The following is an 11,955-nucleotide window of genomic DNA, read 5'->3' as shown; positions in this document are numbered from 1 at the left end:
GTTAGGGTTGGATTTGGGGATTAGGATTTTGTGTATGAAATTAGAGATTTTAGATTAATTTAAAATTTAATTAAATCTCTAAAATTATTCTAAAATATTATTTATTGTATCAAAATACTAATTGATTTGAAATCAAATACTCTAATTGAAATTATAAGATAATATAATTAATTTTCTTTATTTATAAAAATATTAGTATTAAATTTTGAAATCTTAATTATTTAAACTAAATCATATAAAATTCTTATTATTTTACATTTGTTAAACTTTATAATTTAAATATAGAAAATAATTCGATAATTATAAAATCAAATAAAACCTTAAATTGCTTTAAACTCAATTAATCAAAATTTGCTTTAATTATCTTTAATAAAATAATTTCTGAGATTAAAGTACTTAATGAATTAATAAATCGAAATTAACTCTTAATAAGATTTTTTTGAAATTTCTAGGTCTTGCATCCTACTCCACTTATAAAAATTTTTGTCCTCGAAAATTAGTATATTACAGAAAATATTACATGGTTTTAACACTTTTAAGTAAAAAGCAAAGAACCTTATTATTCATATTTATATAGTTTCAAATACTTTGATTATCACATAGCATAAAGATATAAGGATAGGAGTGTGACTGCAAGACAGAAATTACAAAGCAAACTTTATGCAAATGATGTTATGGTTCAAATATGTAATGGTAAAGCAACGCGGTGAAAGTTTATAAAACAGGCTGGAGTTAAAACGACGTGCTTAACATTCGCACACTGATTTCGCACCAACTTCAGATATTCAACTATTTAAACTTTAACATAACTTATCTCTATTATTTTCAACCGTACTTCATCGAACAACTCATCCGAGAGTTTTCAACCTCATCAAACACTTTACAAACCTTATTACTGGTCATAAGTCCCACATCAACAAAACTCTTTCACGTAACACAAGGCTCCACAACTCCTTGTGACGTCGTACACTTACAAGTTTTACCTTTTACATCCACTAAATATGTCCTAAAAGATTAATGTGTCGTTTACTAAGTCTAACGGTCGCACAAGATATCAAAATTATTTTCGAGTATACTCAGAAGGATAGTAGACCTTAGAAAAGAAAGAAAAGCGACGAGGACATTACTCATAATGATTTGAAAGAATGAATGAAATTGCAGGTAAACAAGATTACACAAGCAACGGAATATGCTAGAAAGGAATCAATTAGCAACTACAAGGATAACTCTTGAAAAAGAGAATTTCGATAGAATCAATAAGAAGAAAAACAACACATTGTTTTGAAACAAATTCAAGTTGAGTTGGAAAAAAAAGTATGAGATTTTATAGAAGAAGAATGATTAAAGACAATAATGACGCATCGCAACGGAACAACTTCAGATTACTATAAGGGTTTCATGGCTTGTGATAGAATATAAGATTAATAACCGTGTTGTAAGAGTCTTAACATAGTTAGAAGTATAAACATATCAAGATATGCATAGGGTGAAGATTATGAAACAAAAAAAATAAATAAATTACATCTTAAAAAAAAAAGAAAAAGGATAAATGACATGTCAAATTACACGGCACGATTAGAATGCTTAAGCCTATACCACCCAATTAGAAGGAGCACTTAACATTTTCAAAGATTCAAGGATCCGTGTTGTACCAAAATAATTTTCAAAGAGATAGGCGCAAGTATGTTCAAAGAGATACAAATCTCAGTAAGAGAAGAATAAGTGACAAAGATAAGATTCACATGAATTCAGAAGGAGGCGTAGGATTACAACTAAACAGTAATGTACAGGCACGATAAAACGTTTCAAAAAGAGTTATTTCGCATCCTAACAAGAAATATTGAATTTAGAAACTCCAAAGAAAATAAGAAAAGGGTAGTGATAAATTAGATCAAAATAAACTAAAATCAAATCAGAGGAGCACAAGGTTCACAAGAATATGAAGATATGGTTTAAATCACCAACAAATAAGAATGGTAAAAAATAATAAAATATGCCGGAAGGAAGAATCAAAATGCAAATAGGAAAGAATTTTTATTTCAAAGAACTCCAATAGAAACCATGGAGGAGAAAAGGGCAATTGTTTTACAAAATTCAAGAGAATCATCAAAAACGTAAATATTATGTCATATTAAAACAAATTCAAGTCAAATTAAACTATGCAAGATTTGTGAAATGAAAATTAGTTAGGCTAAGGATGAAATGTTTTCTCAACAACTTTGAAAGATATTTATCAATTAAGAATTTGCATAAAAACAAAGTAAGATTGGTAGAAAATCAAGTTGTTTTTCGCCAAAACTATTTTTAAGGTAAAGACAAAATTTGTGAAATTAGAAAGATGAAATTTAATTTGGCTAAGGATCAAAAGTAATTCCTCAAAAATCTCAAAAGATACTCTATTTAGTCAATTAGGAGTATATAGTGAAATCACGGTAATATTGAAAGGAATTTCAAATTTTGTTTAAAAAGAAAATTTTGAGGTATGTTTTCAAAAATACATATGAATAAAGACATGTCAAATTCAAAACATCTTTATCAAATTTAAAGAATAATTATAGGTACAATCAAGTAAGAAAGGATTAAGTTGAAATTTTTTCTAACAGAATCGAAAATCTCTTTTAAAAAGTTTAAAACTAAAATTCCAAGTACATTATTATTAATTTTTTTTTGAAATCACAATCTCATAAAGATATTCAAGAAGATTAAAAGATATAAGAAAGGAAACCCTCTCACATTTTGAGAAAGAAACTTAATCAAGGAACTCGAACAGAATTTACAAGACACGACAAATCGAATAAGTTCTCAGCTAATTTGAAGAAATACAAAATTCTTAAAGAAAAACAACCCAATCAATAGCAATTTCTTAAAGATTTCAAAGACTTTTTTTTCTATGCATTAAACAATTTTAAGGTCACATAAAAGAGTACATGAATCAAAAAGAGTTTGAACAAACAAAAACAAATCCTCCAAAGAATTTAAGTAAATGTAGGCAGTTAGAATTAAACGAGGATGCATTTTAACAAGAGATAAGGTTAAGAAATAATCAAACTACTTTTCAAAAAGAAACCTCAAATAAAGGTTTTTAAGGCATACTATGAAAGAACAAGTTACAAGTTATCAGTAGAATTTTCAAGACACATAAAAGAATATCCTCGAGAATTAATTCCTAACGTCCGCAAGCCGCGCGATAAACGTTACCTATTACTTATCAATCCCAATTCGCCCACAGTAACCTATTAACTTTCCCGTTCACATAAGTCATCAACATTAAGTTGGCCAGACTTAACATCAACAGATATGTAACGGTAAGCTAATAGTGTTAATTAATAGGCAGTCATGTGCATAAAACTCTAATTCTTGTTATTTGGACAAGATCTACAACATGACAGACATTCAGAGAGTATAATGAAGCATAGTCAGTCCATTCCCAAGGCTCTAATCAGGATGAACTGCTCTGATACCATATTTTAACACCCTCACTACCAGAATGTCACGCTTCCGGCTGCGACGACGAGGCGTGGTGCAGCAGCGGACGGCGACGACGACACTGCGCACGGCGCAGCAGCCAGCGGGTAGGGCCGTCAAAATGGGCTAAACCCATCAGGGCAACCCCGTTTACCCATTTAAATGGGCGGGCTTTGCCTCTAAAAATTAACCCGTTTAAATTTCGGGCTAAACGGGCTGAGCCCGATTAACCCAAAAAAAATGACGGGTTAAACGGGCTAGCCCGCAGGCTAAACGGGTGGCCCGTTTATTTTTTTACGTTTTTTTTTTCAAAAAAGTAACACTTTTAGCCGATATTTATCTTGATCCGACCCGAAAATCCGACCCATCAACTAAAAAAATATTATTTTTAAAAGGTTTTTGACCTAAAAGTGATATTTTTTGTCAAAATATTTTTCAAAAAATAAAATAAAAGGATAAATGGATTGGCCCGTTTAACCCATTGGGCTGGCCATAAACGGGCCGGGCTAAAAAATTATGACCCGTGACTAAAGCGGGCTTAAACGGGCTAGCCCATTTAACCTGCGGGCCTAACGGGCCGAGCTTAAACGGGTCAGGCTAGCCCGTTTGACAGCCCTACGAGCGGGACACGGTCCTGAGCAGCGCGGCAGTGGTGTGGCAGCGGCTCCTCCCCGGCGCTCTCTTCCTCCGTCTCTGATTTTTTCTTCCCCGTTTCCCTCTTTCTTTCCTTCGTTTCTTTCTTTTCTTTGGTTTTTCTGAAACTGCTAAATGTTGGGTTTTGGGGAAGGTTGAGGAAAGAGGATTGGTGGCGGTGAATAGAAAGAAATAACAATAAAGAAAAGGTAATGTTAAAGTTAAAGTAGGGAATTAATATTCAAAATTTATATAAATATATAGAAGAAAACAATTTTGGTATCGGTCATTTTATCAAGGTAAAAAAATTAAAATTTTGTTTAGTTAGGCAGCGTTTTCTTTCTTTGTTTCCTGAAACACTTAGGTCTAGGCTTGGGGAAGGGAAGGCGGTGGGGTAGAGGGTTAGGACTAGGGTAGTTTAGGTAATTTTAGTAAACTTAGGGGTATAGAGTATTAATTGAAAATCTAGTTTAATCCTTTAAATTTATTTTATTTTATTATTTTCTTTATCTATATAAATTAAAAGTATTAAATTTCAAAATCTCAATTATTTAAACCAAATCATATAAAATTCTTATTATTTTACATTTGCTAAACTTTAATTTTTAAATATAAAAAATAATTCGATAATTATAAAATTAAATTAAACCTTAAATTACTTTAAACTCTATTAATCAAAATTTGCTTTAATTATCTTTAATAAAATAATTTCTGAGATTAAAGTACTTAACGAATTAATAAATCGAAATTAGCTCTTAATAAGATTTTTCTGAAATTTCTGAGTCTTACAGTAAAACCAGTGGAATGAAGTCATGAACTAAGAATGATAGATGAAAATTTTAGTGAAAAAACTGAATTATTAAAAACAGATAGATTTTTTTACTATACCTTGAAAGGATTTGTCCTTAACAACTTATATTAGAGGGTTGAAGTTGAAAAAATTACTATGCAAAATCACCTTAAGTTGGATCCTTCAATCTTCTTCATACAACAACTGAAATAAATCACTCACCTCTCTTAATCACACAATAAAATGTGCATAAAATAATTAAAAATTTTATTGATCAAAAGTTCTCTAAATTGTTTCATAAAAAGATTTTAAATAGACTCTTAATAGATTAGCTAAAAGATAAGATAAGATAATTTAATTTAAATCTCCTAAGTATAAGATAACTAATTTAAATCAGATTTGATTTTATTGGAGTAGATCATATTTAATTTAAAATTAATATTCCTAAAAATACTACTAAACAAAACAGAACTAAATCAAATCTTCTAATAAACCTTAACAATAAAGCAAACTAAAATATAGGCCTAAACATGCATAGTGACACCCATAAAATTTATTCATAAAAAATTGTGTAAATTGTCTCACAAAGTATTTAAATAGACTCCTAACAAACTAATTAAAAAATAATATATGATAAGATAACTTAATTTAAATGTCCGAAAGATAAGATAACTAATTTAAAGTAGATTTGATCTAATTGGATTATATCATATTTAATTTAAATTTAAAATCCTAAAGATATCATAACTAATTTAAATCAGGGTTGATCTTATTAGATTAGATTATATTTAATTTTAATTTAAATTTTTTAAAAATACTACTAAACAAATCAAAACTAAATCAAATTTTCTAACAAATCCTAACAACAAAACAAACTAAAATATAGATCTAATAATAATTTCGAAAATTAATATTAAATTTGTGTCTTTTACTAGACTTGAAAAACACGTTTGAGCCTCTTGCTTTCCTGACTTAGGCTTGGTTTGGTAGAGCTTTTGAGGAGGTGTTGGTGCTTTTTAGGCATCAGATTTGATGGTCCCAAGATGTTTGGACCATTAAATGATCCCATAACAAAATATGTTTTTTAAGTTTTTAATAATTGCTTAATAGTCCATATCTAATTTTAATTACAAATTAATCTTTTAGCGCATAAACCATATAATGCCAATGATCTTCAAACTCCGAAACTTCATAATCGAACAGCATGCATTTCTTAAATTCAGAAGTAAATGTGGGGTTGCTTAGGTTAGAAGTGGCATTCCTCAGCAGATGTCACACACACAAACGGTGCTAGGCCCCAGGAAACACCGCTTCAATTGCCTTTTTCATCGTTCCATGTCCATCTGTTATCACACACCCAGGTGCTTTACCCCTCATGGTGTCCAGGAACTGTTATAGCAACCAAGTGTAAGTTTGCTCATTCTCATTTGCAATTAGCGCAGCGGCAAACACAATTGTTTGGTTATGGTGATTGACTCCAGAAAACACAACCAGTGGACACATATACTTATTCTTCCAATATGTCGCATCAAATGCCACGACATCCCCAAACAAACCATAATCCAGCTAACTGCAATTATCCAACCAAAACAGGTGGACCAAACGACCGTCCTTGTCCGCCAAATAATGCACAAACATTCCTGGATTCGCCTGCGCCGTTGATTCCAAGAACTTAAGGCAAGTCGTGGCATCCCTGCCAATGAGCCTCCGTTGCTTGCCTATCTGGTTATACATATCCCTCTTTAGAAACGAAAGGTTTTGGTATCCCCCGGCAGTGTGCACAAAAGATGAATAAATCTGTGGCGTTTTAATCCCAACTCTAAGCATCATGTTCATTTGTTCCAGGGCGGCTGCATTCATTTTCCTTTGCTCCGGTAGCATGAAAGTCAGTCTATCGTCCAACAACTCGTGGTTGTGAACGTCCTGAAAGTACGATATTATCCATCTACCACTTTTCGAGTGCACGTGGATGCGCATTTATGCCTCACAGCCGCATTTGGTCTCCGCCTTTGGCTCACGTTTCCGTCGCATGCCGTCGTGAACGGACCCCATTTCTCTGAACCCCTGTCGAAAACATACAAATTCTTGTTGCGTAACCTCATTCCTCACATTTCGCTGAATCTTATTCTTCTTCATAGCGAAACCATTCATCTTCGTATACAAACTATAAAACAAGAATGCCACCGATCGATATGAAAAATGGCACATCATAATCTCCTTTGTAGTTATTTCCTTGAAATTGATACACAGCTCTGCAATACCGTCGACTGCTCTCTCTTCCCAGTTGTCAAAGAAGCTGTCCCCGAAATTCTCATGTGCATCCGACTCCACCCCTAATTCCCCATCCTCAACTTCATCACCGAATTCGTCGCCACCAGGACCAAAGGCATTGCTTCCATCGCCTCCCTCTTCTTCAGCAGACAACGGCCGATAACATTCGTCCGCCGCGGATTCTCCCTCCATGCAGGCCTGTGCAGAAATGGCGTTCACAGATTAACATGTTTTTACATTAGAAATAATACTCTGTAACAAAAAATTAGCAAAACTCTACCATGCTCCGTCCTAACTTGTTTACCACCCAGAAATTAGATTCTAAAACAATATCACCGCCAACAGCCACAGAAACCACTCAGCCTAGATCCATTACATTTAGGGTTTCGCCGTCACTTAAGACGCTGGTTTATGGTCGTCGAGGTGCATCTCGTCGCTCTCCCAAATGAGCTAAAACCCAGACAACAACCCATTCATACAGAGGGGTGCGAATGAAAATATGTATAAATTTAGGTGTCATAATACTATATGCAGAAGTATATAGGCAATGTTGTAAAATACCTAAAGACCTGACACCAAAGCAGAAACTTGTGTCAGTGGTCACCAGTGCATCCTTCTCCTCAATTGGGCCGGTGCAGGCTATAACTCTACCTATCACACATCTCGTGTTCCCCATCCACTCCTCCTTAACCTCTTACTTTTCTTTCCTTATTTAACTCAAATTTTAAACTTTTTCTCTCTATTCAAATTTCTAACCCTTTTTTCAACCGCTGCCAGTAATCAAGTACGTATGACTCACTTGCACATGAACCAATTACAAAATTACGCTCAAAAGCGAAAGTTACAGTTACCAATGTACACTTTTATTAAATTACTCTTCTACCTTAGCTCATGACAACAATAAAAAAGTCTCATGGCCCACAAATACAACTCAAATATGGTTCTAAAAATCAGACCGGACCGGCTAGTCCAACCGGTTCAATTGGGAACCAGCAACGTCAACGGTCCGGTCGTATATCGAAAACCGGTAATTGAAGAATCGGCGAAAAACCGTTGAACTGGCCGGTTCTTACTAAACGATGCCGTTTTGCCAAACACCCTCATTTTTCAATTTTCACCCTAGATGTCAGCAGCCTCACCTTCTTCCCCTGCCTCCAACTGCTGCTTCTCCTCTCCAACAACAGTGGCGCCGCATCCAACTACTCCAAGGTTCCCTGCGTTTTCGCCGGCGCCAGCCGCTAGTTCGCCGCCGTTCGTCCAGCGCTCTGACCCTCACAACCCGCCGTTCTTTGACGGTGCGTTCGACTTCGCATTCTCTGCAAGGCTCGACGAGGCGCTATTCCCGGCGATATTCGCTACAGAGATGGATCGCCGTGCCAGATCTGGTGGCTTGTGTATTGTCGCCGTCGCGAGTGCGGGGATGATGAGGTGAGGGAGGTCGTTTATCTGTTCAGTAATGTTACCTTGGCTGGAATGAGAATGACAAGTATGTTATGCGAACTTCTTGGTTCATTCTTGATTTTTCACTGCTTACTGGGTTTTTCACTTTTTCCTTTTATTGCAGATGATATATACATAGAAGTTGTAGATTGATAATGTCATGGGTAATTCAGTTTGCTGCATTGCATTACTAAGTATCTATTGTTCTAATGAATAAAAAAATATAAATTGATATGAATCGAACAGGTTCTGCTTTGTGAACAGGTTTTGCACTTGACTATGGAATAGGTAAGTGTTGTTGTTGAAATTATTGCTAAAAATGGATTTGTTATGCTGCTACTGCTATAAATTAATTTCTTTCTAGCTCTTAACCTCTTGTTAGGAAGTTTCACATGCCACATACTTAATTCTGTGTTGTATGTATTGCAAAGGGTACAATAAAACTAGGCCGGTTAGCAAAGGAATTAGCAGCCGATGTAAATATTAAACACAAAGCCAAAGGACTGCTTCCTCGTCCAATGGGTTATGTAACAATTAAGTGTCAATTTTAGTTGTGTCATTCCTTTAGTAATTATTTGGCAAAAGAATTTCTCTTATTGCTCAAAAGAATTCCTTACCTTATCTAATATCCATACAAAGAAAACATAATTTAAACCGTATGAGTACATGAGTAGTAATTTTGTGCTTCTTTCTCTGTTGCAGCATTCTTATAACTCCTAAATGATATAAATATAGTGAAACACATTGTATGAGTGAAAGTTTGGATCAGTAAATTGCATAACCAAAATAATCTATCTGATTGCTGCCTATAATCTTTAGGCTATTTCTTGTGTTTTTCATTTTACAAAAATAAGTTTATTTTTCTTTTTAAGTTTTACACTAGTTCTCACTCTTTAGTACTTGTTTCAAATGAATATAACTAAGTTGACATGAATTATTCATGTCACTGTATAAAGGTTCGAGCTGGAATAGTTGGATATCCTAATGTTGGAAAGTCATCATTGATAAACCATTTACTAAAGCGAAGAATGTGCCGTGCAGCCCCAGACCAGGAGTTACCCTAATTGTTCATGAACTTGTATTCTGTTAAAGTTGAAACTAATGGCTTCTAATGTTGAGTACTTAACAAATTTTTGGGAATTTTGATAATTGATGACAAATTTTCATGTTGGCATTTAATATTTAGATATTTCTTTTTACTATTTAACTTTCTAGTTTGTATTTTGACAAGATCATATGGTTTTGGTTGATGATATTTCATGTAGTGTTTTAAATTTTGAAGATATTTTAAGATTTATATTAGATTATAATTATATTTTAGGATGTTTCTTTATAATTTATTTATTATTTTATTTTAAAATGATTTTTTCTAGTTGAACCAGTGACTAGAGCGGTTTGGTGACCAGTCCGGTTCTCAGAACCTTGAATCCAACTGAATATATAAATTCAATTACAATTTTAGTATTTATTATCTTATCTTATCTTTATCTTATCTTTAATTGTTCTTATTTTTAGCGTGTTTGGCAAATTTCTAGTAGTAAAAATAAAAGCACTAGAAAAAAAAAATATCTTTTTTGAGAAGCTGTAATTTATATCTTTTTTTAAAAGATCTTTTTCTCTTAAAAAAAGATGTTTTTCATCTAATAAATAAACAAAAAGTACTTTTATATCGTTATATCTAAACATAATTGATAGATAAAAAGATCTTTTTGCATGAGATACCCAAAGATAAAATTACTTTTACTTTTCCATAAGATCTTTTAAAAAAAGATAACTCGAAAAAAAGATCTTTTCTTAGAAGATCTTTATCTTTATTTGCTTTTATCTTTCATAGGCTAATGCTCTATATATATTTAGTTTTACCTTCATAATTCAATTCAATTCAATTAACAATCAATAAAATTTCTTCCTCTTTTCTTTTCCTATTCTTTCACAATTTTATCATGGTTAAGAGTGTATGCGTCTTACTAGATCGGAGAAAGTTGTGTAGAACTACTAGAGTTAGGTGCTTGAATGAGCTCAGTGGTTCCAAAAAAATTGTGGCTAGTGTTGGAAACTTATGCAGCCGTAATTATGCAATGGATAGACTCAACCATTTGAATGGAAGTAAAACATCAATAGCGGATATATCTGATGCAGTAAACAGCATGACTAGAGTTTCGGATGGTGGCAAGAGGTGTGATAGTGGCGATGAAGATAGTATTAATAAGGGGAGCTCTGGTCGTAAGAGGAAGAGAGAGTCTATGTCAGAAATGCTGCACTGGATTCTTGATAGGGCTGAGAATCCTTGTGATCCTGCAATGGGTTCAATGCCCAAAAAGTCAAAGTGGAAGTCATATGGTAGTGAAGAGATCTGGAAGCAGGCTTTGTTGTTCCGGGAAGCTGTATTTCTCAAAATCGATCACCGTAGTTTGCAGGGTCAAAGGATGCATCCTTGCATGTATGATGATCAGGTCGGGGCAAACTACAATCTTAGGGAGAGATTAAAAACTACATCTGGTGATGGCTCTTCACATGCTGGAGGAACAAAGGGAGGCTCTAGTGCTGAGAAATGGTCACTTGATGAACCTGCCACCGTGCCCATTCCTATTGGCCCGGCCCATCAAGCTGAAGTTCCTGAATGGACTGGCATGGCTGTTGAGAGTGATTCAAAATGGTTTGGAAACCAAATATGGCCAGCAGCAAAGGTGAATACCAATCTTATCGAAAGGGATCCCATTGGAGCTGGAAGAAAAGATTCATGTGGCTGCCAATTTCAAGGTTCTGTTGAGTGTATCCAATTTCATGTTGCTCAGAAAAGGGCTAAACTTAAGCTAGAATTGGGTGATGCATTTTACATGTGGAATTTACACAAGACAGGGGAAGATGTTAGGCGAGAGAAGAAGTTTAAGGATGTGGTGAAAGCAAACCCTCTTTCACATAGACATGTTTTTGGGAACAAATTTTCAAATCATTTCCTACAAAGATCAGGGAAGATTTATTGAGTTACTACTTCAATGTCTTCCTCTTGAAGCGAAGGGGATACCAGATTTGGAATACTCCAAATGACATCAACAGCGATGATGGTGAAGCAGAATATGGACCATTGAAGAATTCTTTCGGACATAACAAAGATAACCCTCGCACTACCTTATTACAAAGGGAAGATAGCAAGTTCCTGAAGTCACACGCTTCCTTGAGAAGAGAGTTTGGCCATTTGTGCTTCTTAGTGGCAGCAATCTTCGTGTTTAGATAAATTAAATTTATTTATTATTGTCATTATTTTTATACAATTATTGGTATTACTGTCTTATTAATTTATTCAAAAAGTAATTAAAATTTGAAACTAATTGATATAAAATATTACAAATATAAAA

At 33.8% G+C, this 11,955-nt stretch overlaps 2 protein-coding genes across 5 annotated transcripts; both read left to right on the top strand.

Moving 5' to 3' along the window:
* LOC107610090 lies at positions 8,262 to 9,826 on the top strand. 4 transcript variants are annotated; one of them, XR_001613389.2, is made up of 2 exons: positions 8,262 to 8,645; positions 8,864 to 9,255. XR_001613389.2 is itself a non-coding variant. In XM_021107104.1 (2 exons), exons 1-2 carry the CDS (start codon positions 8,283 to 8,285, stop codon positions 9,569 to 9,571), a joined length of 321 nt encoding a protein of 106 aa, XP_020962763.1. In that variant the 5' UTR covers positions 8,262 to 8,282; the 3' UTR covers positions 9,572 to 9,826. The 4 variants fall into 4 exon arrangements, 2 of the variants coding, with proteins under 2 accessions (XP_020962763.1, XP_016167651.1); XR_001613390.2 differs by having other exon boundaries at positions 8,724 to 9,255; XM_021107104.1 differs by lacking the exon at positions 8,864 to 9,255 and adding an exon at positions 9,556 to 9,826 and having other exon boundaries at positions 8,262 to 8,587.
* LOC107606562 (AT-rich interactive domain-containing protein 1-like) lies at positions 10,543 to 11,834 on the top strand. Its single transcript, XM_021107652.1, has 2 exons — positions 10,543 to 11,496; positions 11,613 to 11,834. Exons 1-2 carry the CDS (start codon positions 10,543 to 10,545, stop codon positions 11,832 to 11,834), a joined length of 1,176 nt encoding a protein of 391 aa, XP_020963311.1.

The sequence above is a fragment of the Arachis ipaensis genome, chromosome B07, assembly GCF_000816755.2.
Source record: "Arachis ipaensis cultivar K30076 chromosome B07, Araip1.1, whole genome shotgun sequence".
Classification (NCBI taxonomy): domain Eukaryota; kingdom Viridiplantae; phylum Streptophyta; class Magnoliopsida; order Fabales; family Fabaceae; genus Arachis; species Arachis ipaensis.
This window is presented reverse-complemented; position numbering and strand designations above follow the sequence as displayed.

What these genes read in the sequence shown, in the direction of transcription:
- LOC107606562 (XM_021107652.1), top strand. Translation starts at nt 10,543, where the DNA reads ATGGTTAAGAGTGTATGCGTCTTACTAGATCGGAGAAAGTTGTGTAGA. An exon ending in AGAAGAAGTTTAAGGATGTG is followed by an intron (nt 11,497 to 11,612) that starts GTGAAAGCAAAC and finishes TTCCTCTTGAAG; the next exon opens with CGAAGGGGATACCAGATTTG.
- LOC107610090 (XM_021107104.1), top strand. Translation starts at nt 8,283, where the DNA reads ATGTCAGCAGCCTCACCTTCTTCCCCTGCCTCCAACTGCTGCTTCTCC.